Source organism: Bombus pyrosoma, linkage group LG4 (assembly GCF_014825855.1).
Source record: "Bombus pyrosoma isolate SC7728 linkage group LG4, ASM1482585v1, whole genome shotgun sequence".
NCBI lineage: Eukaryota > Metazoa > Arthropoda > Insecta > Hymenoptera > Apidae > Bombus > Bombus pyrosoma.
The window spans coordinates 2,086,405-2,111,949 of record NC_057773.1 but is presented as its reverse complement, the minus strand read 5'-3'; the positions used below and the strand labels follow the sequence as shown (position 1 = coordinate 2,111,949).

Sequence of the window (25,545 nt, the reverse complement as noted above, 5' to 3'; positions counted from 1 at the left end):
TTTCCCGGCTTTCTGTCCCCGTCTTTTCCCTTCTCCCCTCCTATTTCCCTGTTCCTTTCTCTCCTCCTGTTTCCCGCACGTTCATTAATTAAATCTACCTTGTCAGAGCGAGGATGAACGCACGAGCGCGTGGGAGAGATAGAGAATGAGGCAGGTCACAGGCTACTACTGATACCGACTATGCAACATTCGGTAAAATGACGACGTAGCAAGTCCGATTTTCCGGAAACCACATTGGAAACGCATCGATCGATCGATGAGCCTCGCGGGGAAAAAATGGTAGGAAAAGAGGTGGATCCGGAGAACGGCTAAAGCAGAACGACCGTCCGGCCAGCCAACCCATCGCATGGACGCGCGTTTCACCGGATCCCTGGTAATCCAGTTCTCGCGAACGGTGAACGGCCAACAGAGGAGGATTTAGCCGAGGAAAAATACGACGAGACTCTTCTGATCTTCCCTTAACATCCGCCTTTGCCGCGCCTCGTAATTCGAACGTAGAATCCACCACCATGAAGATTCTTTCGCTCGATCGGGAATAACGTCGGATTAGGCGAGGAGAAACATTCCGCGCTCTATGTTCAACCAACTTTCATCGAAGAAAACGGGAACACGCGCATAGCTGATGCAAATATGTAATGCGAAAGAGCCGTCTACCCCTCTCCGTCTGTGCCGAAGGTAGTAAGCACGAAAGTAAGAAGCTGCGTTGATTTGCGAGACGCGGAGGACGTTGACGAACAAAGGGACGAAGAAGCGAAGTACGGCGGAGTGTCGGAACAGTGGTAGAGACAGAGAACGAGAGCTCTGAGCGATTGCCATTTCGTACCTCAGGGTATCGTTGAGCGTTTCAGAGGCGAGGAAAGAAACGAGGGTGACGGGGATGCGAAGGGGTTGGCTAAGTGGGAACGAAGAGAGACAGAGAGAGAGAGAGAGACAGAGAGAGAGCGGCGGCGGACTATCGTCGAAGAAAGGCCGAGAAGAACGAGTATGTATCTGCATATAACCTGGTTTCTCACTCTCGCGAACGCAAGCTTTTACGCGGACACACAAGCCGATGTATAGGAGAGACGAAGCTGAAACGAGTTCCCTTGGGAAGTGACCAGCCGTACCCCGTCCATGTTTCTCGAGTCGTACCTCCCGTCAGATATCCAGGAGAAGACCGACCACTCTCGGGAGACCGGACTAGTGCTTCTCAAACACAGGCCAGCCGGCCCTTCTATCCTTCATTACCTGGCTTCTCGTTCCAGCTTACTGTTCCGCCGAGAGTTTTCCTCGAGTACACCCACGTGCCACGCAAACGTAAACGCACCAACGAATCCGTGGCTCCTTTAAAGCCGACCTGTCGCTGCGTACGTGCCTCCCAGCGGCGATTACGCTTGCACCTGTATCGAATCTCTGTGAATTTGACCGCGTCGAATCGGAACTCGTTTGTCCTCGCTGCTGCTTCGTAATCGTCGATTGTCAGTCGTGACTGATCGTGACCGCAGCCAACTCTCGCATCTCAAAAATTCTCGACATCGCGATCTTCGTAATTGGCAGTGTGGCAGGATTACGTATAGGACATAGTCGATGACGAGTAGTCAAACTCCTCGTAACTTCATAAAAATAGCATTCGATGAATTTTTGGTATATAGACGACCATAGAAGTGGATCGCGACGCGAATTGGCAGGAGCGTCGAGGTTGAAACGAATCGAGCGAGTCGCGTCTGCGAGCGTGTTCGATCGCTAGCGTCGCGTCGCGAAGCTAACGAGCCACGCTTTAATAGGCAAAGTTCCGTTTCGAGTCGTAAAATCGCGACTGCTGGTGACTTTATCGATGCAGAGGCGGGAACGGAGACAGAAGCGAAAAAGCGAACGAAGACAGCGAATTGGAAGCGGGCACGGGAACGAGACGGAGAGAAAGGAAGGTTAGATAGAGAGACCGGCCTTGCCGGATACGAGAGCCAGACCAGCAATATCGAGATGAGTTATTGTTCGCGGAGCACAATACGCTCAAATATGGAACGTAGCCGAGAAATTGATAGAAAAAATCCGTATGGCTCTACCAAAGGCTTTATTAATTCCTGCCAACGTCTCTGCAAATACGTAGCGAGATAGTCCGCGTTGAAAAAAATACGCGTGTCCAAACGAGCGCGCGCGAGCGCACGCTACTGTTTCGTGATTGCAGAGGTGGCTGACCTAAGTTTTAAGGTTGTCGGAAAACGAGATGCAAAGGCGAAGTGATTTTACATAGGAAGGGCAAACAGTAGGCAACGGGGGCGATTCGGTGGAATTATATAAGGCGGGCGCGCTCGCGCGATGCTAAACAATGTATCGCCATTAAATAGACTTAAATCGTGGGACGCGGGCCTCCCCATCTTTGGTCGATCGATACAAGAGAATTCTCTGGCGACCGTTCATAGGGTGGATGACAGAAATAAGAGAGAGAAAGCGAGATGGAGGGTGAGGAGCGACCAGGAGAAAACGCAGCGACAAAGGGAAATGGAGATGGAAAGAGTGGCAGTAGGGTGAGCGAGATTGAGGTAGGGGGACACAGTCCCTCGGTCCAAACTCGAGCGGCACGCTTCCACCTCGCTTTCGTGCCTCGACGACGTTTGCCTCGCCAGAGAAAAACGCCGGGGACGAATGACTCCTCGTAAATCGATTACGTGGACGGAAAACGCCATGGTTTTCGGTCTCGAATACTCCTCCTCCCCCTTCATTGACGTTCCCTCTCGTTCACTGTGAAAACCCGGTTTTATCGTTATCGTTGTTCTATCGTCGGATTATTTCGATTTCGTTGGAATCAACGTGGAGAAAAGCCCACGATGATATCGTATTCATGCTTTTCGAATGTCGCTTACTCTCTCTCTCTCGCTCTCTCTCTCTCTCTCTCTCTTCGAAAGATGCTTTTGATTCCGTTTGATCGATATATTTTCATCGATATTTTTCGTTGCGATGAAAGTGCTTAAGCGCGTGGTTTCATCGCGTTTCGTAAACCTGTTTCTGGACGTAGGTGAAGGAGCGGAAGTAAGGATTCGTCACCACTTGTGTCTCTCCCATCTGACGAATTCCTCAAGGACAACGTTTCCCTCGTTCATGTTGAAACAAGCCGAGCGTTTTCCTTTTGTCTCCGTTTCCGGTGCGTTTCTTTCTCTCCGCCGAGGGAATTCTCGTTCGTTCTATGGGAATGCGATAATCTTGGACCCTTCTCGCGAGATTTCCGTAGCAACGTATAGCCTTGCGATTCGGAAGGCGAGAAAAACTCGTGAGCTCTTCTCGTCTATGGATCGTCCCGCTGCTCGAGAGACGCTCCATTAAGCTTCTTCCAGGACTTTTTGCTAGGTAAAAAGACGCGGAACCGAGATTCGCTGCGCGGCAGCGATTCCATCTGGTCGCCTATGTTTCGCTCACTCTCTTTTCCACTATCATCTCTTCGTCCCCTTCTCAACGATCGTTTCGCAAAAACGTGCTCTTACGTCGGCTAAGGAATCATTGTTGCCTATTTTCTGGACGCGCAATCCGCCTCATCGCGCCTCCTCCTTCGTTCTTCTTCGACTTGCACGATCATCTTCCGAGGACCAGCCGAAACGGGTAGACGCGGTCGAGTAACGTTCAAACATCGAGATCGTCGTCGGAATAAGAATATCGATCGGCGACTCGCTCAAAGCCGCGTAACCTCGATTCCAGCAAACGCTACGTGTATACGCGTCTACCATGGTCTACGTGTCGCGACTGAGACGAAATATTCTTCCGTCTCGCCGGGGACCTCCTTATTACTCATAGCTTTCTCCGTTCTTGCTGACACTCCGGTCCATTCTCTCGTTCTCCAGGCGGAAGTCGAGAACGACCTGAAAGGATGAACAACGACGACCGCGAGCGTCGCAACTAATTCTCTTAACTCGTTCACTGAGCAACCGCGCTTCCTTCCACTTATGTGACGTGTCATCTTACGAGGTGCCATGCCAAGTTGCCAGTTACGTCACACGTGAAAAAAACCCACCGATTTTCGGTCCGTAGCGGTATTTCGCCACGTCATTCACAGTGGAGTTTGAAATTTTGAACAACTACACCGTTCGTGTTCGCGTGGCTTTCGAAACGCAAAGAATTCAGGGAAGCGAACGAGACTGGTTAGTAGCCGGTGGGGGCTCGAGGGGAAGGAGGTGGATTACGTTTACGCGGTCGGACTCTTTTATTACGCCGGTTGCCGCGATTCACGTACCTTTCATCGATCCAGCCACTATTCGAGTGTTTGCCGTGCCCTCGAGTCGGCTACCATTCGTTTTACTATTTGGATATTGCTGTCGTTATCCGAATAGAGGACGGTCCATCCGGTTGGCAGTTGCGTCGCGACCACCTTTTTCCAGGCGGCTTTCGCGTGGATATAGCTTGGCGAAAAACCGCGTAAAAGCAACCGTAGAAGTGGACGAGATAAAAGGAGGCGGGAACGTGGAAGACGCAGCCCGATGAGCGAGAAAGAAAACGGCGGCGATGATGGTGCACAACTTCGTTTTTAAGTAATTGCCGACCCTTTCGAGAGCTTTCATCGAGACGAAACGAAAAGCGCGCGAGCCTCCGTTCACTGCGAGCATTTCTGAAGTCTCGATTAAGCGATTAAACGAACCCCCTCCGGGGTGCTGCCGTATTTAATTTACCGCCATTCTCCGCCTACTACTCTGGAATTTCTTCCATTCTTATTCCTCTCCATCCGATCGCACCACCTGTCCTTTATCCTTATCTCTCGATCTTTGTTTCTCCACCCTATTCCCCTTATTTTCTTATCCCGTCACCGATATTTTATTGTTCACTATGCGTCGTCAACCTCTGGCGGAAATCAAGCCACGACGAAAGACGAATCGATTATATTCCCAGCTCGAAAGAAATTTCGACCTGTCTCACGAAGTACAGCTCGGGCGATAGAGGAAAGACGGACCATCTGCCAAAGGAGAGGAACCACCATGACGACGCTGCATCGACGTTTATCGGTGACTCGGAACGGACTCGATTCGGGTGACACTTGACAGCTCGTTAGCTCCTTTCCCTGACAGGAGAAATCGTGGTCACGCTCGTCTATTCCGTCTGTCGAGCCGGTACACGGTGCACCAATTTTCGCGCGCAATTTTCCGCGTGAATCTGTCTCGGCTGAATTTACTTCGATGCCACTATCATCCTTTCGCCTCTATCCTTTGGCCAACCGTGTTTCGTGTCCTGTGCCCGTACATTCTGGCCACTCGCCAGAATTAATTCCTACTCCTTAGACGATCCAACTACAACCCATCTGCGACCTGTTTTTGCTGCCTCGTTTACGACAATGATATTTAAAAAACGTTTTTCTTTAATAATTCTACATGACAAAAATCACTTTCTCTCCAGCTAGATAAAACACTTTACACTGAGAAAGAGGAAACATTTGTATTGCCGCGAGAGGTTCCAGTAAACAACGATCGATATCTAATATCTATTTTCATCTGTTTCTTTTCAGACAAAATGTACTCTCTTGCCTGATAGCAATAGAAGAAGAAGAAAACGGAGGAAACTGGAGAAAGACAAGCTCGAAGTTGGAGAAAAAGGACGGTAGGAGGAGGCTGGACAGTGATTTCGTCCATCTCGATAGACGGAGAAAACGGCAGGTGTTCGTTGCGGAGCAGCTGCAATCACGACCACCATCTGCCGCAGTAATGCACGCCTCTTCCAAGTCTTCCAGTCTTGGAGAAGTGAGACTCGTTGCCTGAGGCATCCATCCTCAATTAGACGCCACCTGAAACACGTGCCCTTCTCGAATCCATGGACTTCGATGGCTTCTTTCTTCTCCACCCTTATCTCCTTCTTTTTCTCATTCCTCTTCTTGCTCGACTTCGCTCCTCTTTACCGGTTCTCTGCTTCGTATCTCCACGTTCCAAGGCTTCCTTCCTTTTTTCGACGCCACGCGTCATTATCCTTCGCTTCCTGGTATAGTGCCGATGTCATCGATCACCGATCCCCGTTTTTCGCGGAGACAGTTGGCAAGCACCAGGCTTTGCGTAAGCGTAAAAACAGCTCTGACACGTGCTGTCGTTGAAAATGTGAATCCGAATAAGAGATCCTGGATATCATGTTACCGCTCGATGATTATCTGGTCCGCAAGCTAACCTTTCGAAATAAAGTTGCTAATTTTCTAAGATCAATGCGCATTTGTATTTTTTTTCACGCATCTTTCCTAAAATTGCTTCTATAAAATTTATCGCATAGAAAAGAATGTACAAATGTAATACGAACTTCACTCGAACAAAATACGTATACTGATGTACTAACATATGTATTTCGCTGGATTGATGGTAAATATTATATGACCGCACTTGGAATAGTTTTCTACATTACCGAGTTCGTAGGCAATAACTTGGCAAACGAACGTGTGGCGTCCTCTACCACGACGAACCTATCTCACCGAATTATACCGCGTTTACTTTTTCATCTTCTTAAAAGATAATAATATCATTAAACAGAAATTGTATTAAAAATTATTAAATTAAACAACGAACAAAATTATTAAATTAAACATTACTTAAATTAAACGGAATTAATAAATTATTTTTCACTTTTACCAATAGAGACGGTAATATTCTCGTCCGAATTAGTGGGAATTACACCTTTGCTTTCCATTTGTTGTTTCAGTTTATATTTCTGTATCTTCCCACTAGCTGTTTTCGAATATTCCATTACGAATTCTATGTAACGTGGTATCTTAAAATTCGCCATACGACCCTTACAATATTCTCTCAATTCTTCTTTTCTAAGACTGGCGCCCTCTTGAAGACGCACGCAGGCGCATACCTCCTCCCCGTATACTTCATCGTAGGCGCCTATAACTTGTGCCTCAGCCACCAGGGGGTGTGTCATCAATACATCCTCGACCTCCTAGAACACGATTTGGCAAATAAACAAAATTAAGCATAATGACTGATATGTACACATACTTTTGGGAAAATGTTCTCTCCTCCCCGAATTATCATGTCTTTCAGTCTCCCGACTATCTGTCCATAACCATCCGATCTTAAGACGAATCGATCACCAGTCATCAACCATCCATCTTTAGTAAGAGTCTTCTCGGTTGCCTCTTTGTCGTTCCAATATTTCATCATGGTGCAGTAACCTCGAATCCAAAGTTCTCCGGGAGTACCGAATGGCACAGTGTTCCCATTCTCATCGACGATCTTTTCAATAGAGAAAAAATTTAATTGAAAAAAGATTTACTTTGTAAATAACAAATACCGAATTTCGTACGATTTTTTGGTTACCATAGCTTCAACGTGGTCGGCTAAATGGCCTACTGTATTCTCTGTCAATTCGTTATTTTCGTTGGGCAGCGTCTGAAAGATGACCGCCGTTGTCTCCGTCAGCCCGTATATCGTCTGTCAAACATGGCGAATCAGTAATTCGTAAGTTTAAAAGAGAGAATATGGTGAATATCAGCGATTCACGACGTACAAAGAACCTCAGAGCCCGATTTCACGAAAGAGAACGTTATTGATCGAGGCCAAGAAACGATATTTCTCCTCGCAGAATCGTATTTATGCATACGAACCGAGGAGTTGCCCGTGCAAGATATGTGCATAGATAACGCGGAAAACGCGACGCGTTATGTCGGGCCGAATTAAGTACAACCCTGTCGTCGTGTCGACGACCTTCGTCGATTCCTATATCCTACCAACGTCCGTATGAATTTTGAAAATTGTATCTATCGAAGGAAATCCAACTGACGATTTAATTTTACAATTAAGATCATGTACGTTATACGTACATGCTCGATTTTTACGACGGACATAGTGAACTGTTCAACTGTACGGTCGCAAACACGATTACTTTGACATACATCGCGCGCTCGCGGTTAAAAAAGAAACGATCAAAATGTTAATGTTATGATAACATGATTCTACACTCGTGACTCTACATTTTTCTCATCATATCTGATCCCTACCTTCATGTTGTCAAAATTGAAGCATTTTCTTATTTTTTTGAAAAGCTCCGGCGACGCAGGAGCACCACCGGTGACGCCACAGGCTAAAGTTATTGGTGGCGGTTGAAATCGTTGTTGAACGTCCAATAGATTGATCTGTCGTAAATAGCAATATACAACACTAATGCTTATTTACAACGAACAAACGAAAATTTTATTCATTTATCATGTGAAACTTTCGAATCGTTTCCTCACCCACATTGTTGGAGTTCCGTAAACGACATTGCACTTCTCACGTACTATCGCCTCCAATGATTTCACAGGATTAAATGAACGAGCTGGTAACACGAGCGTGATACCCGCGTGAAGCATGCACATCAACCCTTTAATAATGCCAAACACATGAAAGAATGGAACGTTTAGGCAAACCTTGTGATCGACGGTTAACTCTGTCCTTACGGCAGCCTAAACGATTGAAGTCCAATAAAGGTACTGCGATAAAGATTCGATCAAACATCATTGAGATAATTGTTGGCAATAATATTATACCTGTTTCGAGTTGTTCATCACAGACCTATGTGAAATCAACGTGGCTTTTGGTCTGCCAGTGGTTCCTGAAGTAAATTGTATATTACTACCATCGTGACAAGATATTTGGCCCTGCTCTGCCGCGATCCACCGCGTCTCCATTCTGGTTGCGAGCTCCTCTACATCGATAAAGCGGCGAGTTCCACTGCAACAATTTAGAAACGCGTTAGCCGATCCATCGATCGATCGCGACAAAGTGGTAATGCATGTTAGAAACGGAATCGAAGTGTGCGTAATAGACTACAAAGCAGCGACTGACCATTAACCTAATTGCTCGTCAGTGATTCCTTTTCACGAAAAGAGATTATTAATCAAATCCACTCGATGATCAGACAAAACTTTGAAAGTTACGAGACACAATTGAAAATAGATCGACCGTGCAAGGGCGACGCAAAACTATCAATCGGATTGTCAATCGGTACTGGCCTGATTGTGGCTTGAAATCACGGGAGGAGGGACTCGAGGTCGCGCATTTAGGAAATTACCAAGCGTTTGGGTTAATTCGTTTCCGCTCGTTCGGCCGAATGATTATCGGTTTGCGGTTCGTTAGACGTTTGATCGAATATCTCGCCCATGAGATCCGATTCGAATCAACGAAATGAAAACAAAAGGGACAACCGTGTCGCGTGGCACATACGAATTGTTTATACGATCGCGACCGTATACATAGTCTGACCTAGCGATTATTCCAACAACTAAATCGAATATGGACTGTACGTCGATTGTTGCCGCGTTTTACTACACGCGATATTCATGAATTAACAGATCGCACGAGAGCGAGTGCGAGAATACGTTAAAATTGCACCCCTGTTCGACCTCGTCCGCGCCTACTTATCACCAGGAATGACCAACCGCGACGAATTTACCTCAGAGGGATACTTGTCGGCCGCCGCTAACGACTCGATCCGATCGCGTTTCCTAAGAACAAAGGATTTACGTATACTTCGTCGCGTCCAACTTGTCCCTTTATCGACCCGTCGTTGCCGGATACCAAGAGTTATTGCACATTGTTCATTCCCTCGCTTAAATTAGACGAAATTCAAAGGAAACTCGAATATATCATTCGCGAGAGATAGAGTCACACGCGTCACCTCAGAAGCACATTCATCTCATGATTAGAACTTAGGAAGTGTAAACAACAATGTTAGGCGTTGACCGAACATTTCCTTACGTCACGTGATCCTTCGAATAGATAATTATGTGTTCCAAAGTGGGACACATTTGCTGGGCTTGAAGTAGCATGCGTGGATAATCCTGTGTTTTAAAACTGTCAGGTGATATCACAGTCTTTACGCCGACCTTTTTTATACAGTGGGTGAGCTCATCCATTTGATAGTTAGGATTGATAGCAACGATAATGAAACCCGCTCTGCTGGCGCTCATGTAGGTAATTAACCATTCGACGTCGTTGGGACCCCATAATCCGAGACGATCGCCGCGCTTCATACCCAATTTCATTAAACCAACAGCCAAACGATCGGCACGCTGAATGACATCGGAAAACGTCAATCGTATATTCTGATGTAGAGACACCACACACTCTCGATCAGGCCACCTTTCTGCAGCCGTCCCGATTAATTTTCCTATGGGTTCGTCGATCAATGGTACACTGCCATGCTGTAGCATATGTGCTGGCTTATCTTGGTTTTCGTGAAATAACCGTTGACTCGACATGTTGCATAATTTCCAAGAACTTCGAGGATTTACTACATAAAACGTTTGATAAATACGCTTAGATGACTTGTTTTTCTTTCGTGTCAATTATATATATTTTTGATAAATATCTTGTTACTCACCAAGCAATGAATGTTTCACATTGGCAACATTTTTGTAATATGCGTGGTAATTAGTAACTGCGAAGAAAAACGAATTCCTTGTAATACAAAAACGAAACATTTCTTCAATTTATAGCTTCTCAAATCCATACGCACTTTACGGCTGCTGAGATAACACTGAGAGCCTTCCTTGAAGACGAACTACGTTGAAACATTTTAACTACATATAGATAATGTTTATCTCTATACGTTTATCGCTTTATCCTCAACTGCATACACGCTGTTAACTATTCAAAATACCAAAGTCCAATTAACAATTAATCTTAACGCGTATGTGCACTTGACTTATGATACTCTACTAATCACCTTTTTTTCTATAAGGCAACGAAGTTATCTTGCATGATTCAATTACATAACTGTGTTAGATACTACATATGTATAAACGAGTACCGATTGAATTACCAAGTGCAGTTACCTCACTCTACAATAAGGCGGTATACATCTATACATATATCTGTATCTTCATTTAAAGGTCTATAATACGTTTTGTAAGTCATATTAAATTTAATTTATGTTTGTAAGGAACATGATGAAAGATACGACAAGGACACACATGGTTTATTTGAAACGTCGATCAAGCTCCTCCGTTGGAATGTTGAGATATGAACGTAAAAGAAAAAATATATGTTCAAGTGAAAAAATGAAAGGTATGTAAGAAAAGTAAATCGGTTGCAGTAAGGAGAATAGCAACGGTTAAAGTCTAAGACCGAAGGCCTCCACATAGACGGATGGCGTGCCTGCTGGCTCCGCGCCGGAAGTCGCGTGTCGACGTCGACCATGGCACCACCGTTCCACCTTCTGCTCCCCACTCTCGTGGTAGGTTTCTCGGCTCTACCGAACCACCACTGCCGCCGCTGCTACCACCACCGAGTTCACCACCGGTTTACCGCATTTTCTAAGCATCCAACGGGGCGAGGGCTACGATAGCTAGCGGGTGAGCCAGTTAGGCAACGTTATACGCGTCCGTGCAACCCGGTTGAATCGAGTTGTTCTTTGCTGGTGTGTACCGTTACCCTGTGGATTCCCGCACTACCGTGACAGTGATTGGTCGATCCTGCCCGAGCAGCGAGAGGGTCGAGGGAAGGCTACCCTTCGCGAGCCACGTAACGTCTTCAGAATCGCCAGGATAAACGCAGCGTTAGCACGCGTCCGACCAACTAAATCGCTCGTCCAACATCCAACTCTACCATCGGTTCTTTTTTTATTTCACCATCGACTCTTAGAAAATATCGGAAACAACGTAACAATTTATCAGTATAATGGTTTATGAACGTTAAGAGTTAAATACAACAAAGCTAAAAAAAGTGGAGATATAGATTTTTGAGTGGCAAACGAAGTCGTCCTTCAAGCGTGAAACATGTCGGTTGACTACGATGAGAGATCGTACGGAGTACCATGAGCAGTAACAGTAAAAAGACATCAGGTGGGAAGGACGAAAAAAAGAATCCCTCCAGCAAAGAGGAAAGCCCAGTAAGCAAAGATGAGACCGGAGGATCAGCCTCGACGGGAAGCACCGGTGGAGGAACAAGCGCGGATGGGACACAACCTGGAAGCAAACCTGGATCGGCAGGAGCAACCAGCAGGGAAGCCGCACAAAAGCTCCTCGGGCTTGCCGCGCGTGGAGAATGGGCACCGGTGGACCAGCTGCTCAAATCTTTGGAGAAGGCGGTGCAGAGCATCGGAGAGGATGGTCCCCTCCTTCCTCTCGCTAGTATCATGGACGCGGTTAGTCAAAAAAGCAAATTCTCGTTAACAAAATAGCTCGCTGCCTTTATCTCAATCACTGCTCGATATATATTTTTAATTTTCAGGCAACGGGCATGACACCATTGATGTACGCAGTAAAAGACAATCGCACGGGATTGCTCGACCGAATGATTGAATTGGGAGCGGACGTAGGCGCCAGAAACAGCGCAAGTATTCCAAGAAATTCAAAGTATTTCAAGAACTAATTGGTAGCTCTCCCTTTCGTGGTTTAACGAGTAAAATACAACTGGTAAATTCGCAGAATTTTTTAGTTGCTTTTGAGACCGCTCCACATTTCACCGGGCGGTGATAAGCGTTTTCACGTTAAAATCTAATCGTCTTAATTGTGGCGATACTGGTTTTTGAACAAGTTCCCGGTCGCGTTGCGTGGCTGCGACACGTAATATTTGAGTGACTGCATGATCATAGCCAGTGGAGACCATGGAACGTGTATAGTTAACGATCTCCTTGTAATCCCTGTTAAGTCGAGTGAAGGAGGGTAAGATCGCGTGAAGGAGGGCCAAGGCCAAGGGGTTTACCGAGGTTAGAAAGTAAGCAAGCAAGTAGGCCGACGAGTGAGTAGGGCGAAAAACTAGCTCGATTCTAGGAGCTGATTAGGCACTTCCAGATTTTATCGGCGCGTTTCTTCGCGGTAGTCATGCTTATGCGACTACGTCCATGATTGACCAATCCTAAAGCTCCTAGCGGATTAAAAACCTACTAGGCAATCGTGACCCTTTCCGTGGGCATTTCCGCGATTACGCAAGCTCCGAGAATCTCCAAGAATTTTGCGAAAAAACTTAGGCGCGCCCCTTCATTAACTTTAAGTAATAGCTAATCGCAGGGATCGGGTTTTCTAGCCCCACCCAACGCGTCGGTTCGACGTCATTTTCAAATCGATCGACGATAAGCCATTCGTTTTATTCTGGGAGCGGCAAAATGCGATTTATAACCCGGTTTCCATACTAGCCACTTGACCCGGCGAATCTCGCTGGGTCTTACGATTTATTTCCATCTACCATAGCTAGTTGAAGCTATTCGGTTCAATCGAGCGAAAGTAACTATGGCAGGAGGATGAAATCTTCACATTGATCATACATAAGCTAAAAATTGCGTTAACAAAATTCGTCTTCGTCTTTCGTAGGACAATTACAATGCTCTTCACATCGCGGCTATGTACTCGAGAGAGGATGTCGTCAAATTATTACTGTCAAAGCGGGGCGTCGATCCTTATGCCACTGGAGGAGTATGAACTTTTCTTTTCTCTTTTTCAGCTTATTAACTGTTCAAAGTATGTGATATCTCTTTTATTATTTGAGTATAGCCGAGGCAACAAACAGCTGTACATTTGGTCGCGTCCAGACAAACAGGTACTGCGACTTCAATTTTACGAGCGTTATTAGCCGCCGCCGGCCGGGACATTAGGTTGAAAGTTGATGGGGTAAGTAGTATGCGTCAAAGAAATCACTAGAACTCGATTCTTTTACCGCTTAAGTGCTTTACGCTCTTGTAAACATCAAACGTGGCAGCTTTGTGTCAGGCGTTCCTTGATCGAATTAACAGTTTTTGCGCGATTTCTATCGCGCATCGTTCCCAATTCTCGTTCACGTTTCTCGCGTGACGCGAATGATGGCCCAGGACTATCGCGGCCTGGTACCGAACAGCTGTCATAATTCTCCTCTAGCTCGTTTCTTCTACTTTTTCTTCTTCTACCACCCTTCGGCACATTTCCATCTATTTCCCCTTCTCTCTCGCACGCACACTTACCAGCCTCTTAATGTTCCTTCGTTCTTTGTCTCGTAAACGAGCGAGATTATGCGATTCTAAGAGAAACTGCCCCCCAACGTCGATATTTACGTTTACATACGAATGTGACTATTTATGGAAATCGTACAGCGGATTCGTTTTTCTTTCCTCGCGAAAATCGATCTGACCAGCCGTCTAATGTCTCCCGATACTAAAGCGGAAATGGACCGCAGTCTATAAGGAATTGTTTCGAAAACACTGTCCTTGCATCACCATAATGTATTGCAGAAAGGAAAGATACCTTTGCTCTTGGCGGTGGAAGCTGGAAATCAATCGATGTGCAGGGAATTGTTGGCTCAACAGGCACCGGATCAGCTCCGTGCCACTACCACTACAGGTGACTCAGCCCTTCATCTGGCGGCTAGGAGACGGGACATCGATATGGTGCGAATATTGGTGGACTACGGGGCGACTGTGGATATGCAAAACGTATGAGAAAATCCTATGATCTTGGAATTGCGGAAATGTTGCATACCTTTAAAAAAACGTCCTGGGATATCATTGAATGCGAATATTCTTCCAGGGCGATGGACAAACTGCATTGCATATAGCGAGCGCTGAGGGTGACGAAACCCTCGTCAAGTACTTTTACGGTGTCAGAGCGTCAGCCTCTATCACTGATCATCAGGATCGTACTCCGATGCATCTAGCAGCAGAAAACGGGCATGCTTCTATTATTGAGTTGCTGGCCGACAAATTCAAAGCCAGCATATTTGAGAGGACGAAGGACGGATCAACACTGATGCATATAGCGTCATTGAACGGTCACTCGGAATGCGCGACGATGCTCTTCAAGAAGGGCGTCTACTTGCACATGCCAAATAAACGTGGCGCCAGGTCAATTCACACGGCAGCCAAGTACGGTCATGTTGGCATCATAAGCACTCTCCTACAACGAGGTGAAAAGGTATTAGAATGGAAAGTCATAAATATAGTTTTGTTCGATTAATCTTGAAAGGGAACTCGTTTAAATTAGTTGTTTGAACATTTTTTGTCGCATAGGTGGACGCAACTACGAACGACAATTACACGGCGCTGCATATAGCCGTGGAAAATGCAAAACCTGCGGTAGTAGAGACTCTGTTAGGTTACGGGGCCGAAGTTCACGTTCGAGGAGGAAAGCTTCGGGAAACGCCTCTTCACATAGCAGCCAGAGTGCCTGACGGTGACAGATGTGCGCTGATGCTACTGAAATCTGGTGCAGGGCCAAATTTGACTACCGACGACGGTCAAACACCTGTGCACGTAGCGGCGAGCCATGGCAACTTGACGACATTATTGCTTCTCCTGGAGGATGGCGGGGATCCTATGTACAAGTCGAAGGTATGATTTTTCCTCTTCTATCTGTCACTTCCTTTCTCTATGTTACGATGGAACGCATTTCGATAGAACGGAGAAACGCCACTTCACTTGGCGTGTAGAGGATGCAAAGCCGACGTCGTGCGACACTTGATTGAGTTTGTGAAGGAAAGAAAGGGTCCGGAAACAGCGACGGCCTACGTCAACAGTTTAACAAACGAAGGAGCAAGTGCATTACATTACGCCGCTCAGATCGAACCGTCGGAAGTTGAAATACCTGGTGACGACCGCGCAGTTATTCGAGCTCTTCTGGAGGGTGGAGCAGACGTTTCACTCCAAACAAAACAGGCTCAAGAATCAGCGTTCCATCACTGCGCGTTAGCTGGAAACAACGAAGTTCTAACAGAGATGATAAGTGGTATGTCAGCCACGGAAGTACAGAAAGCATTAAATCGTCAAAGCGCTGTCGGTTGGACTCCGTTGCTAATCGCTGCTCATCGCGGTCACATGGAGCTAGTAACCACATTACTGGCGAATCACGCGAGAGTAGACGTATTTGACCTGGAGGGTAGGTCCGCGCTTCACCTGGCTGCCGAGCACGGCTACTTACAAGTCTGCGATGCGTTGTTGGCGAACAAAGCATTCATAAACTCCAAGTCCAGAGTCGGTAGAACAGCATTGCACTTGGCAGCGATGAACGGCTACTCGCACCTCGTCAAGTTCCTTGTGCAGGACCACGGGGCTGCGATAGACGTTCTTACGCTGAGAAAACAGACACCCCTTCATTTGGCAGCTGGTGCTGGCCAATTGGAAGTGTGCAAGCTTCTACTCGAACTCGGGGCAAGTATAGATGCGACCGACGATCAAGGTCAGAAACCGATTCATGCTGCAGCGATGAACAACTATGCGGAGGTGGCCCAGCTATTCCTTCAAAGACATCCCAGCTTAGTGATGGCATGTACCAAAGATGGGAACACTTGCGCCCATATAGCGGCGATGCAGGGCAGCGTGCGCGTGATCGAAGAGCTGATGAAATTCGATCGGCAAGGTGTCATCTCTGCAAGAAACAAGTTAACCGAAGCGACTCCTCTTCAGCTGGCGGCCGAAGGAGGACATGCCGAGGTTGTTAAAGCGTTAGTCAGAGCAGGTGCTTCTTGTGCCGATGAGAATCGAGCGGGATTCACCGCGGTCCATTTGGCCGCGCAACACGGACATGGTCAGGTATTGGAAGTGATGAGATCTTCTCAATCTCTTCGTATATCCAGTAAGAAGCTTGGGGTTACAGCCCTTCATGTTGCCGCGTACTTCGGTCAAGCCGGTAAGCTTATTCCATCGATTGTATCTTAGGAGAGAAGCATCCCAAGCATAATCTTCGTTTCTTAACAACGATATCGCGGTATTAATATAAACAATGTATTGTCACACTAGACTTGTCGAGTTTCAGAGACAGTAACCACGCTTATTACAAAGCGGAGATGTCGCTTGGAGGCTTTCCCGCGTTAGACTTTACCCTGTAAGACAGTAAAAGAATGTATTTTTCGTTCAGATACCGTGCGGGAACTCTTAACCAACGTACCTGGAACGGTGAAATCCGATCCCCCAACTGGTGGCTCTCTGGTAGGAGAATTAGGAAGCGAATCCGGAATGACACCTTTACACTTGGCTGCTTACTCCGGAAACGAAAACGTCGTACGACTGCTGTTAAACTCGGCTGGCGTACAGGTATCCAAACGAAAAAAAAAAAAAAAAAAAAAACAGTATATGGACTTCTTAACGGCGATGAACTGATGCCAAATCATTGCCTAAGGTGGAGGCAGCGACCACGGAAAACGGCTTTAATCCCCTCCATTTGGCCTGTTTCGGAGGTCACATCACGGTGGTGGGTCTTCTGTTGAGCAGATCGGCAGAATTGTTACATAGCTCAGATCGATACGGTAAAACTGGTCTGCACATCGCCGCGACTCACGGTCACTACCAAATGGTGGAAGTTCTGCTCGGTCAGGGAGCAGAAATAAACGCGACTGATAAAAATGGCTGGACGCCGTTGCATTGCGCCGCTCGCGCCGGTTATCTTGATGTTGTTAAATTGCTGGTCGAAAGCGGAGCCTCACCGAAGAGTGAAACCAATCTCGGAAGCGCGCCGATTTGGTTCGCCGCTTCAGAGGGTCACAACGATGTGCTCAAGTATCTCATGGAGAAGGAGCACGATACATACGCTCTGATGGAGGATAAGAGGGTAAGCTGTAATCGTCACTGCTTCTCTCCGTGACTTTTCCTTTTTCGTGTAATTTCTTTTCTCTTGAAACTTGAGCTTCGACAACGCAATTGGCACAGCACGGAGTTTCGAAACTTTTAACGCGAACAATGATCATTGCTCGGTCGAACCAATAAATTTTGGCAAGTGCCGACGTTAGATAGCAAGCACGCGATGCCCAACTTTTCACTTTGCTCCCCTGACGGTTGATTTCGTTCGTGATGCACTCGATCGATTCGAACTCGTTGATCTTTCAGTTCGTCTATAATATGATGGTCTGCAGTAAGAGCCACAACAATAAACCGATCGAGGAATTCGTGCTGGTATCACCAGCACCAGTAGACACGGCAGCAAAGCTTTCCAATATCTACATGAAATTATCGGAGAAAGAGAAGGAGAGAGCTAAAGACTTGATAGCCGCCGGCAAACAATGCGAAGCGATGGCCACGGAATTGTTAGCTCTAGCCGCAGGCGCCGACTCAGCTGGAAGAATTCTTACCTCGATGGATCGCAGAAACGTGGAATTCTTGGACGTTCTGATCGAGAACGAGCAGAAGGAGGTGATTGCGCATACGGTGGTACAACGATATCTTCAAGAACTGTGGCAAGGCAGCTTGAATTGGAACGCCTTCAGGACGATTCTTCTATTCGTCGCATTCCTCATCTGTCCGCCAGTATGGGTGGTGTTCGCTCTTCCGCTTGGTCACAAGTACAATAACGTTCCCATCATAAAATTCATGTCGTACCTCACGTCTCACATATATCTGATGGTCTTCCTTTTACTGGTCGGTATAATTCCTATATATCCGGTGGTAAGACCGAGCCTATTACCGTACTGGTACGAATGGTGTCTTCTCGTGATGCTGTCTGGACTTTTGCTCTTCGAGCTGACCAATCCTAGCGACAAGAGCGGACTAGGCTGGATCAAATTGGCGGTGCTATTATTCGGCATCTGTGGAGTAGCGTTCCATCTTATGGGCTTCGTGCTCGTTCAACGACAGTACTGGCCAACCCTGCTCTACCTCAGGAATCAACTATTCGCTCTGAGCTTCTTGCTGGCTTGTGTGCAGATCCTCGACTTCCTCTCGTTTCATCATCTCTTTGGACCATGGGCGATCATCATCGGAAACCTGATGAAGGATCTCGCCAGATTTCTTGCTGTGTTAGCAATCTTTGTGTTTGGTTTCTCGATGCACTTCGTTGCGCTGAACCAAGCCTTCAAGAATCAATCGACTCAAGAGATGCGCGAGGACAAAAAGAAAAAGGGCGCCTTCTACGACGGTAAGTTCGACGCACATGATTAGCCGTGACCTTTTTTAGAATGTAGCAGAGAGAGAGAGAGAAAGGGAGAGAGAAATTACCTCCTAATTTTTACCCCCTGTCTTATTCCTCGGATATACGATCGCAGCCACTCTATGAAAAAAAAGCTAGGCGGCGCGGTCGATGGGACCGCGAACATGCGATACGCGGGTACACGAATAAAAACACGCGTACTCGATGCTTCTCTTCCTCTGAAAAGGTAGTATTCGATATTCGAAATCGTTCGAATTAATCAATGGCAGTGAATGACGAATCATTCCTTGTCCATCGCGATGCCTCGATACTTAGATAAGTTTCGAACCTGTACGACCTACTACTGTAAAATCAATATCGTTTCAACACCACCGGGTCTTCCCTCGACGCAGGCCTCCGATGATTTAATAATTTCGAAGACGAAGACTAAGACCTATCGTTGTCCCGACTATACCATAGAACAGCCTAGTTGCCTCGAGACAAACGCATAATCGGATAAATTGCAATGATAGATTTGTTGGCCAATGTTACGGAATGGATGATGGAGACGCCATCGACGGCGCCTCCTCGTCGACACCTCCGTTACAAGACAAAACCACCTGAGTGTTGTGACGATAGCTCCCGAAATAGTAAGTTTTAAAAGCCGATTGAGAACGTTAACGAGAACCAGAACGGAACGTGAATTGAATGGCAATGACACGTGCACAACGGAATGCAGGACACGATTCTTCTTGGTGTCGTACCGTCTGCATTGTGCGTTTGCCCGATGTGTGTTGCCTGCTGGGACTGCTGCCTGATTCCAATTAACATAAATATTTGCAACATCGCGAGAAATGTTTCTCACTCCGCTGTAACCTGTGCTGTGATTCGGGCTTGTGACGAATATCCGGGACAACTCCGCACTATGTCCAACTTCCTTTATTTTTCTCTATGACGATCAATGCCATAAATTCCTAAAACATGTTCATACTCACGTACAACACGAAAGACAAAAGGATGTTGATGCTTTTCCCAAATCCTAATTGCCTGGTCGCGAGTCCGAATCGCAGCTACTCGGTGTCTACAGCTCGATCTCGGTTCCGATCTCGAGATCTTAGCGTCCCACCGAGTGGGTTGGCGACCACCGCCGGTTTCTTCCTTATTTCACGGAGGCGCCAATCGAGCGCGCGTTTCTCCACAGCCTCTATTGTGCATCGTACGCATTTCTCTAAACATACAAAAGTAATTTTATCTTTTTCGTGCTATTCGAGTCTTGCGCAATGCGTGTTTTGTGTGTCACTAATCGGCCAAGTCGAATTACGACCTCGAAAAGCGTCGGGCTGGTCCACATCCAGACGTTCGATCCCGATGTGCCACCCGACGCGCGCACTTCTCCATTTTTTTCTGTGACTGTCTCTAACTACCGGAAACCGCCTCGACTCAATCTCCGATTTAGACTTCCCTATCCCTCCTTGAATGTCCTCTTTTCCTCCTTCGAATCCCTCTCTTCGTTTAAAGTCGCGGCCGCTTTACGTGTACTTCCTCACGATCTTGGGAAGCAACGAAGCGTCCGATCTTTTCCTTGCATGCGCACGGTAAATAGTTCTCTTTCTACGTACGTGTTCATTCGTGCGGCTACGTCGCCGCAAGATCAAGACCAAAAGAGAAAAAGAATGCTCGCCGCTCCGTCTGCATGCTGCATCTCATCGTCCAAAATAAACGAATCAGTTGTGAACCTCGTGAATTCCGAGAACCCCGTAGAAAGGAGAACATGCGGAAAACCCGCGCAATCGGATGATCGATAAAATACACTTGCCTTTGTAGATCCTCGATACATCCCGCGAATTTGCTATCGCAAATTCTTGCGTCTTAACACAAAAGAAAACAAAAATGCGAACGGAATAGAAATAATAATAACAGGTATACCACTTTGAAAGTTAAACGACACCGAATAATTACATAGCGTGGATCGATCGAAGCTCACGGAACGTCCGGCATGCATTCAACGTTATTCGCAAGCATGGCCAATCTGTATTAGCATGAGCATGTTCGTACATTCATCGTTCGTTCGATCGTTCGTTCGTTCTAATGTACGTATGATATACCACACCCGCATCCATACATAGCGAGTCCACCAGTAGCCGCCTAAAGGCACGAAGCAGCAGTCACGAGAGAAAACACAAAAAAAGACAAATCAAGAAACGTATGTGCCTCGAATTCCAGTAAAGATGAATCCTGTACTCGCCTTCGAGTATCTGTTCTTCGCCGTCTTTGGCCAAACGACCCACGGTGAACTGAAGGTCGAGACTAATCAACCGCAGTGGACCTCGGTCCTGTTCAAGTTGACCTTTGGCGTATACATGTTGGTCTCAGTAGTTGTATTAATTAATCTACTGATCGCCATGATGAGCGACACCTACCAGCGGATACAGGCGCAATCGGACATTGAGTGGAAATACGGACTCAGTAAACTGATCCGAAATATGCACAGGTAAGCCGGCAAACGTGTTTCGTATACAAGAACAATTGGATCTCTCAGACCCGCGTTCGGAACATAAATACCCGCCTATTTCCGTTTTTTGTACTAAGGAAGCAATCCGTATTCCCCGAAAAAAGTCTGCTACTCCACTGCTAGTTTTCGCTGTCAGTTTCCCGCATTGAACCGCCTCCGCGCCGCATGTTCCGTCACCGTGTAGTTCTTTCTCGTGAAATGAATCTGCGGGATAGGCTGGACACACGATTCCGTGTTGCAGAACAACCACCGCCCCATCGCCTCTTAACTTGCTCACTACTTGGATCGTGTATTTCATCAAAGTGTGCAAGCAACACGCTGCAAAACGAAAACGTCCCTCTTTAGTCCACATGATGGGACTTCAGCGAGCTGCTCGTCTCTCACCTAGATCGAAGATGGGCGCAAAGTGGCTGGCCAAAGTGAAGAAAGGTCAAGTTAGACCAAAAGACAGTGTAACCTTGTCCGTGGTGCACTTGAGTCCTCTTGGAAGTCAATTGTCTTTCAATAGTGCTACAAGACTCGAAAGCGTAGTCGATTGGGATTCGATCCGTAAGAAATATTTATCTCTGTCCGGGAACGAGCCTGAAAAAGAAGCAGACAAGGATACCAAAAACGAGGATGACGAGAAAGAGGATGAAAACGCACCGGCGGCTTCTAACTCCTCCATGGTACCAACAACAATGACGCCACCTATCTAGAGGAAGCTGATTCTTCGCCTCGGAAAAATACACAAGTTCGATTCGATGATTGCGAATTTGATTTTACCGGACGCAATGCCGTATACGAATTCTCGTCGCGCTAATACCGCATTGAAAATAGCTACGACATCAAAATATTCTAGGTAACAACTCGTAGTTGGATTCATATCACCTTTTGAAGGTCGACCGGCTATTCGCGAGATATAATCAACATGCTATCGTTTCGGAATTTACGTAAGTAGTCCCGCGAATACGAAATAGAGAAGTACGATTATGATATCGTGCGTCTATAAACATTTGACCCAGCATGGCTATCCTACTTCTGGAGTGCACTAGAACTACCTTTGGTTCCTTCCTATGGTAGGATTTGTAGATGATTGCTCGTCTAGAGCGATCTGAATTCATCCTTACAAACGCATCCCTTAGTTTAAGAACCTAGAATAACGCGTTCTACTACGACTTAGCGTTTAGCTATAGTGACACTATCCTAAAAACGTCGAGGTCAACAAAAAAAAAAAAAAAACACGCACATACTTACACGCATACAGATATACGCAACATGTACATATGTACATACTTCACAAACAGATTGAAGAACATAAAATCTATCGCGGTACACAGAGTTTTCACGAGACGTATCGTTCCCACGTATTTCCAGTCAGGATGAGTCCCGTATTGGCCGTTGAGTTATTGTTCTTCGCCATCTTCGGTCAGACGACCCACGAACAATTCAAGGTCGAAAAAACGCAGCCCGAGTGGACCAAAGTTCTCTTCAAGCTCACCTTTGGTATTTATATGCTGGTTTCGGTGGTTGTGCTGATTAATCTGCTAATTGCCATGATGAGTGACACTTACCAACGGATACAAGCTCAGTCCGACATCGAATGGAAATACGGATTGAGTAAGCTTGTTAGAAATATGCACAGGTAAGGGTTTATAATCGTTGCTCACTGATAAGAAATACCGGGCTCTCCTGTAGCGTACCCTTTGACAATCGAAATCGAGATAGAACCGGTATCGATTTCCGATGCGATAAGAAACGCCGTTGTATGCCCGCGCAATTTGAACGAGACACGTCCGTTCGAACGGTTGCGGAAATTCTAATTGATTAGATACGTTTATCGATGTGCAGGACAAGCACAGCGCCATCACCACTGAATCTCCTTACCACCTGGATGGCATATTTGTACAAACTCTGCAAAAAGCGGGCTGCAAAAAAGCAACGACCTTCTCTTGTCCGCTTGATGGGATTGCAAAGAACCGATGCGCTTTCAGCGCGGTCCAGAATGGGCGCCAAGTGGTTGTCCAAAGTGAAAAAGGCACAGGTGGCTCACAAGGATAGCGTTGCTTTATCGGTTGTTCACCTGAGTCCTCTTGGTAGCCAATTATCATTCAGTAACGTTGTCAGAATCGATAACGTTGTTGATTGGGAAGCGGTCCGACACAAGTATCGTGATCTTTATGGTGAAAATATTGAGAAACATGTTGAAGAATCGAAAGAATCTACCGATCATGAATCCCTACCGACTGTTCTGGAAAGTTCGTTGGCCGGTGTTCCCGTGGCAGGAAGCCAAACTGCACTTACTTCTATTCCTTGAATCGATCGATTATTTGCAATCGCTATATTGGTTAAAGTTGAACCTAATTGAACTTGTCCTTCTGGTTTTGGATTACTATAGTAAAACGACGTTATATCGTTTCGTTTAATAGATGTGTACAGTTTCGTCTCATGCGTACTTTCTCATTAAAATAAACATCCAAATTAATTTGATCATTCTGTGATTCTACTATTATTCGCGGACCTTTTACCCTCCCTCGCATCGATGCAACGATTACCGCCTCGATCATGTTTTAGAGAAGACTACCAAAGGAATGATGCTGTATAGCAACAATGCATAGGAACTTAACGTATCTTTAATGGTTAGTCCATCTATATGTATGGTCACTCGTATTGCCTTGCTCTTTAATTGTCACACTAACAAATCGATAAACTAATTCCACTGCGTTAATGAAATGTTACTGAGTGCATGCGTGCATGCTCATTAGCCGAATATCACCATGCTTACAGACTAATACAATCGAATGCGTATTTGCAAAATTCGATCGTATCGCGAAATTGGTGCATCGACCGTCTGCCGTTCGATTAATTCTCAATCAAATCATAATATGATCATAACACACCGTTTTCATCGATTAGGATCATTCGCACGAAATATCACAATGTCTTGAAATCGATCTAATGAGCGAATATTCATTCATATATCGTCTAAAATATTCCAATTTCATTAAAGATCATTTAAATTATGCTCCTTCTCCAATATGATAACTGCTCTTATCCTACCTATATTATCTTTTCATCTCCATCGCATGTTTCGCATTTCATGCTGTATATATCATCCCTTTCTTTCAATCAATGTCATTAAATTTAGCAATTGGGGCGCAACGATTTAAGTGCAAATTCACGCAAAATGAATCGCGTAATTGAAGACGCAATGTAAGAATGATCTTTGCGTTCCTCTAGGAATACCTTTGACAATTTTAGATGCTTGATTACATTCTTTCAGTGAAAGTGAATCCCATCGATATTACGGAAAATCTTTTCTTCGCTATTTTTGGCCAAAAGGATACGGATGACTTCACGATATCATTAAAACGAAAAATGCAACCAAATTGGACAATATATTTCTTTAAGGTCAGACTAATATTTACAACTACTCGTGCACGATTCATATCTCAAGGATTGACGATCAATGCCCTCGTATTCTGACAGATATCTTTCTCCCTATATATGTTGGTTAGTGTTATTGTACTAATCAATCTATTAATCGCGATGATGTCCGACACATATCAAAGTATTCAGTCGCAAAGCGACATCGAATGGAAATATGGATTGAGCAAACTTATTCGTAAAATGCAAAAGTAAGTAACTCGCAAAAAATATACCTATAAAAGCGAAAAGCACATTTACAACTAATACGTCAAAATGTTTTACTGTAAATGTAACGAAAATCGAAATATCTATCCTTTTTAAGAACACGTACTGCACCTTCGCCGTTGAATCTTGTTACTTCCTGGATTTCATATATTGGAAGAGCGTGTAAAAATCGAAGCCGCGAACGTAAAACTGGTGTAATGCACCTATTTACGGGACATACATTCATTCAGGTAAGTCAAAGGTCGATAGAAAATAAGTAATAAATAGCAACAAATTTCTCTTTTCGCTTAGGACAATGGAGTATTATCTCAGCAACGTGACGTCATTAACTTTCCATTACTTCAATCAAGTCCATTGGAAAATCAAGTATCTTTGAAAGATTCCGTAAGAATTGAAAATGCCGTCAAATGGGATTTCGTAAGACAAAAATATAGAATACGATTTGGCAACGAAATCGAAAAACCTCTTCTAGAAGAGCCGTCTACGACTAATACAAATCGTTGAATGATTTTATGTGCAGTTTCCTGATACTTACACATATACACCGTAGATTCGCCATTTTCTCACACACGATCTTTGTATCTTCTACATATTTGATATCCCTTTTATCTTGACTATTAAATATAAAGAAAAATATTTCTGTATCACTAGTAAAAAAATGTAAAAATTATCTAAAGGTTTTAAATGAATG

The 25,545-nt window shown here is 45.5% G+C and overlaps 3 protein-coding genes across 10 annotated transcripts in view; 2 read left to right on the top strand and 1 right to left on the bottom strand.

The window, feature by feature from the left end:
• The window catches only part of LOC122566914, a 74,170-nt gene extending 68,334 nt beyond the window's left edge, over positions 1-5,836 (top strand). Inside the window, exon 3 of the mRNA XM_043724856.1 lies at positions 5,459-5,836. Within this exon, the coding sequence (XP_043580791.1) occupies positions 5,459-5,708 (250 nt within the window). The 3' untranslated portion in view covers positions 5,709-5,836. The remainder of the gene's footprint in view (positions 1-5,458) is intronic.
• A 416-nt stretch (positions 5,837-6,252) lies between these two features.
• Positions 6,253-10,556, bottom strand: LOC122566897 (medium-chain acyl-CoA ligase ACSF2, mitochondrial). 2 transcript variants are annotated; one of them, XM_043724820.1, is made up of 9 exons: positions 10,429-10,556; positions 10,294-10,350; positions 9,669-10,203; positions 8,459-8,642; positions 8,165-8,374; positions 7,931-8,065; positions 7,251-7,364; positions 6,930-7,166; positions 6,253-6,870 (listed from the first exon to the last, which is right to left on the bottom strand). In XM_043724820.1, the coding sequence occupies exons 3-9, from the start codon at positions 10,169-10,171 to the stop codon at positions 6,541-6,543; spliced, it is 1,713 nt and encodes a 570-aa protein (XP_043580755.1). In that variant the 5' UTR covers positions 10,172-10,203; positions 10,294-10,350; positions 10,429-10,556; the 3' UTR covers positions 6,253-6,540. The 2 variants fall into 2 exon arrangements, with proteins under 2 accessions (XP_043580755.1, XP_043580754.1); XM_043724819.1 differs by having other exon boundaries at positions 10,294-10,536.
• Positions 10,557-10,670: 114 nt separating this feature from the next.
• Positions 10,671-25,544, top strand: LOC122566889 (serine/threonine-protein phosphatase 6 regulatory ankyrin repeat subunit A). 7 transcript variants are annotated; one of them, XM_043724801.1, is made up of 15 exons: positions 10,671-12,057; positions 12,144-12,245; positions 13,223-13,324; positions 13,403-13,519; positions 14,113-14,313; positions 14,408-14,791; positions 14,887-15,207; positions 15,274-16,501; positions 16,730-16,905; positions 16,991-17,419; positions 17,695-18,718; positions 24,484-24,611; positions 24,690-24,838; positions 24,952-25,084; positions 25,146-25,544. In XM_043724801.1, the coding sequence occupies exons 1-15, from the start codon at positions 11,728-11,730 to the stop codon at positions 25,356-25,358; spliced, it is 5,037 nt and encodes a 1,678-aa protein (XP_043580736.1). In that variant the 5' UTR covers positions 10,671-11,727; the 3' UTR covers positions 25,359-25,544. The 7 variants fall into 7 exon arrangements, with proteins under 7 accessions (XP_043580736.1, XP_043580739.1, XP_043580737.1 ...); XM_043724804.1 differs by lacking the exons at positions 24,484-24,611; positions 24,690-24,838; positions 24,952-25,084; positions 25,146-25,544 and adding exons at positions 20,806-20,846; positions 22,508-22,845; positions 23,052-23,685; XM_043724802.1 differs by lacking the exons at positions 24,484-24,611; positions 24,690-24,838; positions 24,952-25,084; positions 25,146-25,544 and adding exons at positions 19,243-19,359; positions 20,933-21,200; positions 22,578-22,744.
• The last annotated feature ends 1 nt before the right edge of the window (position 25,545 follows it).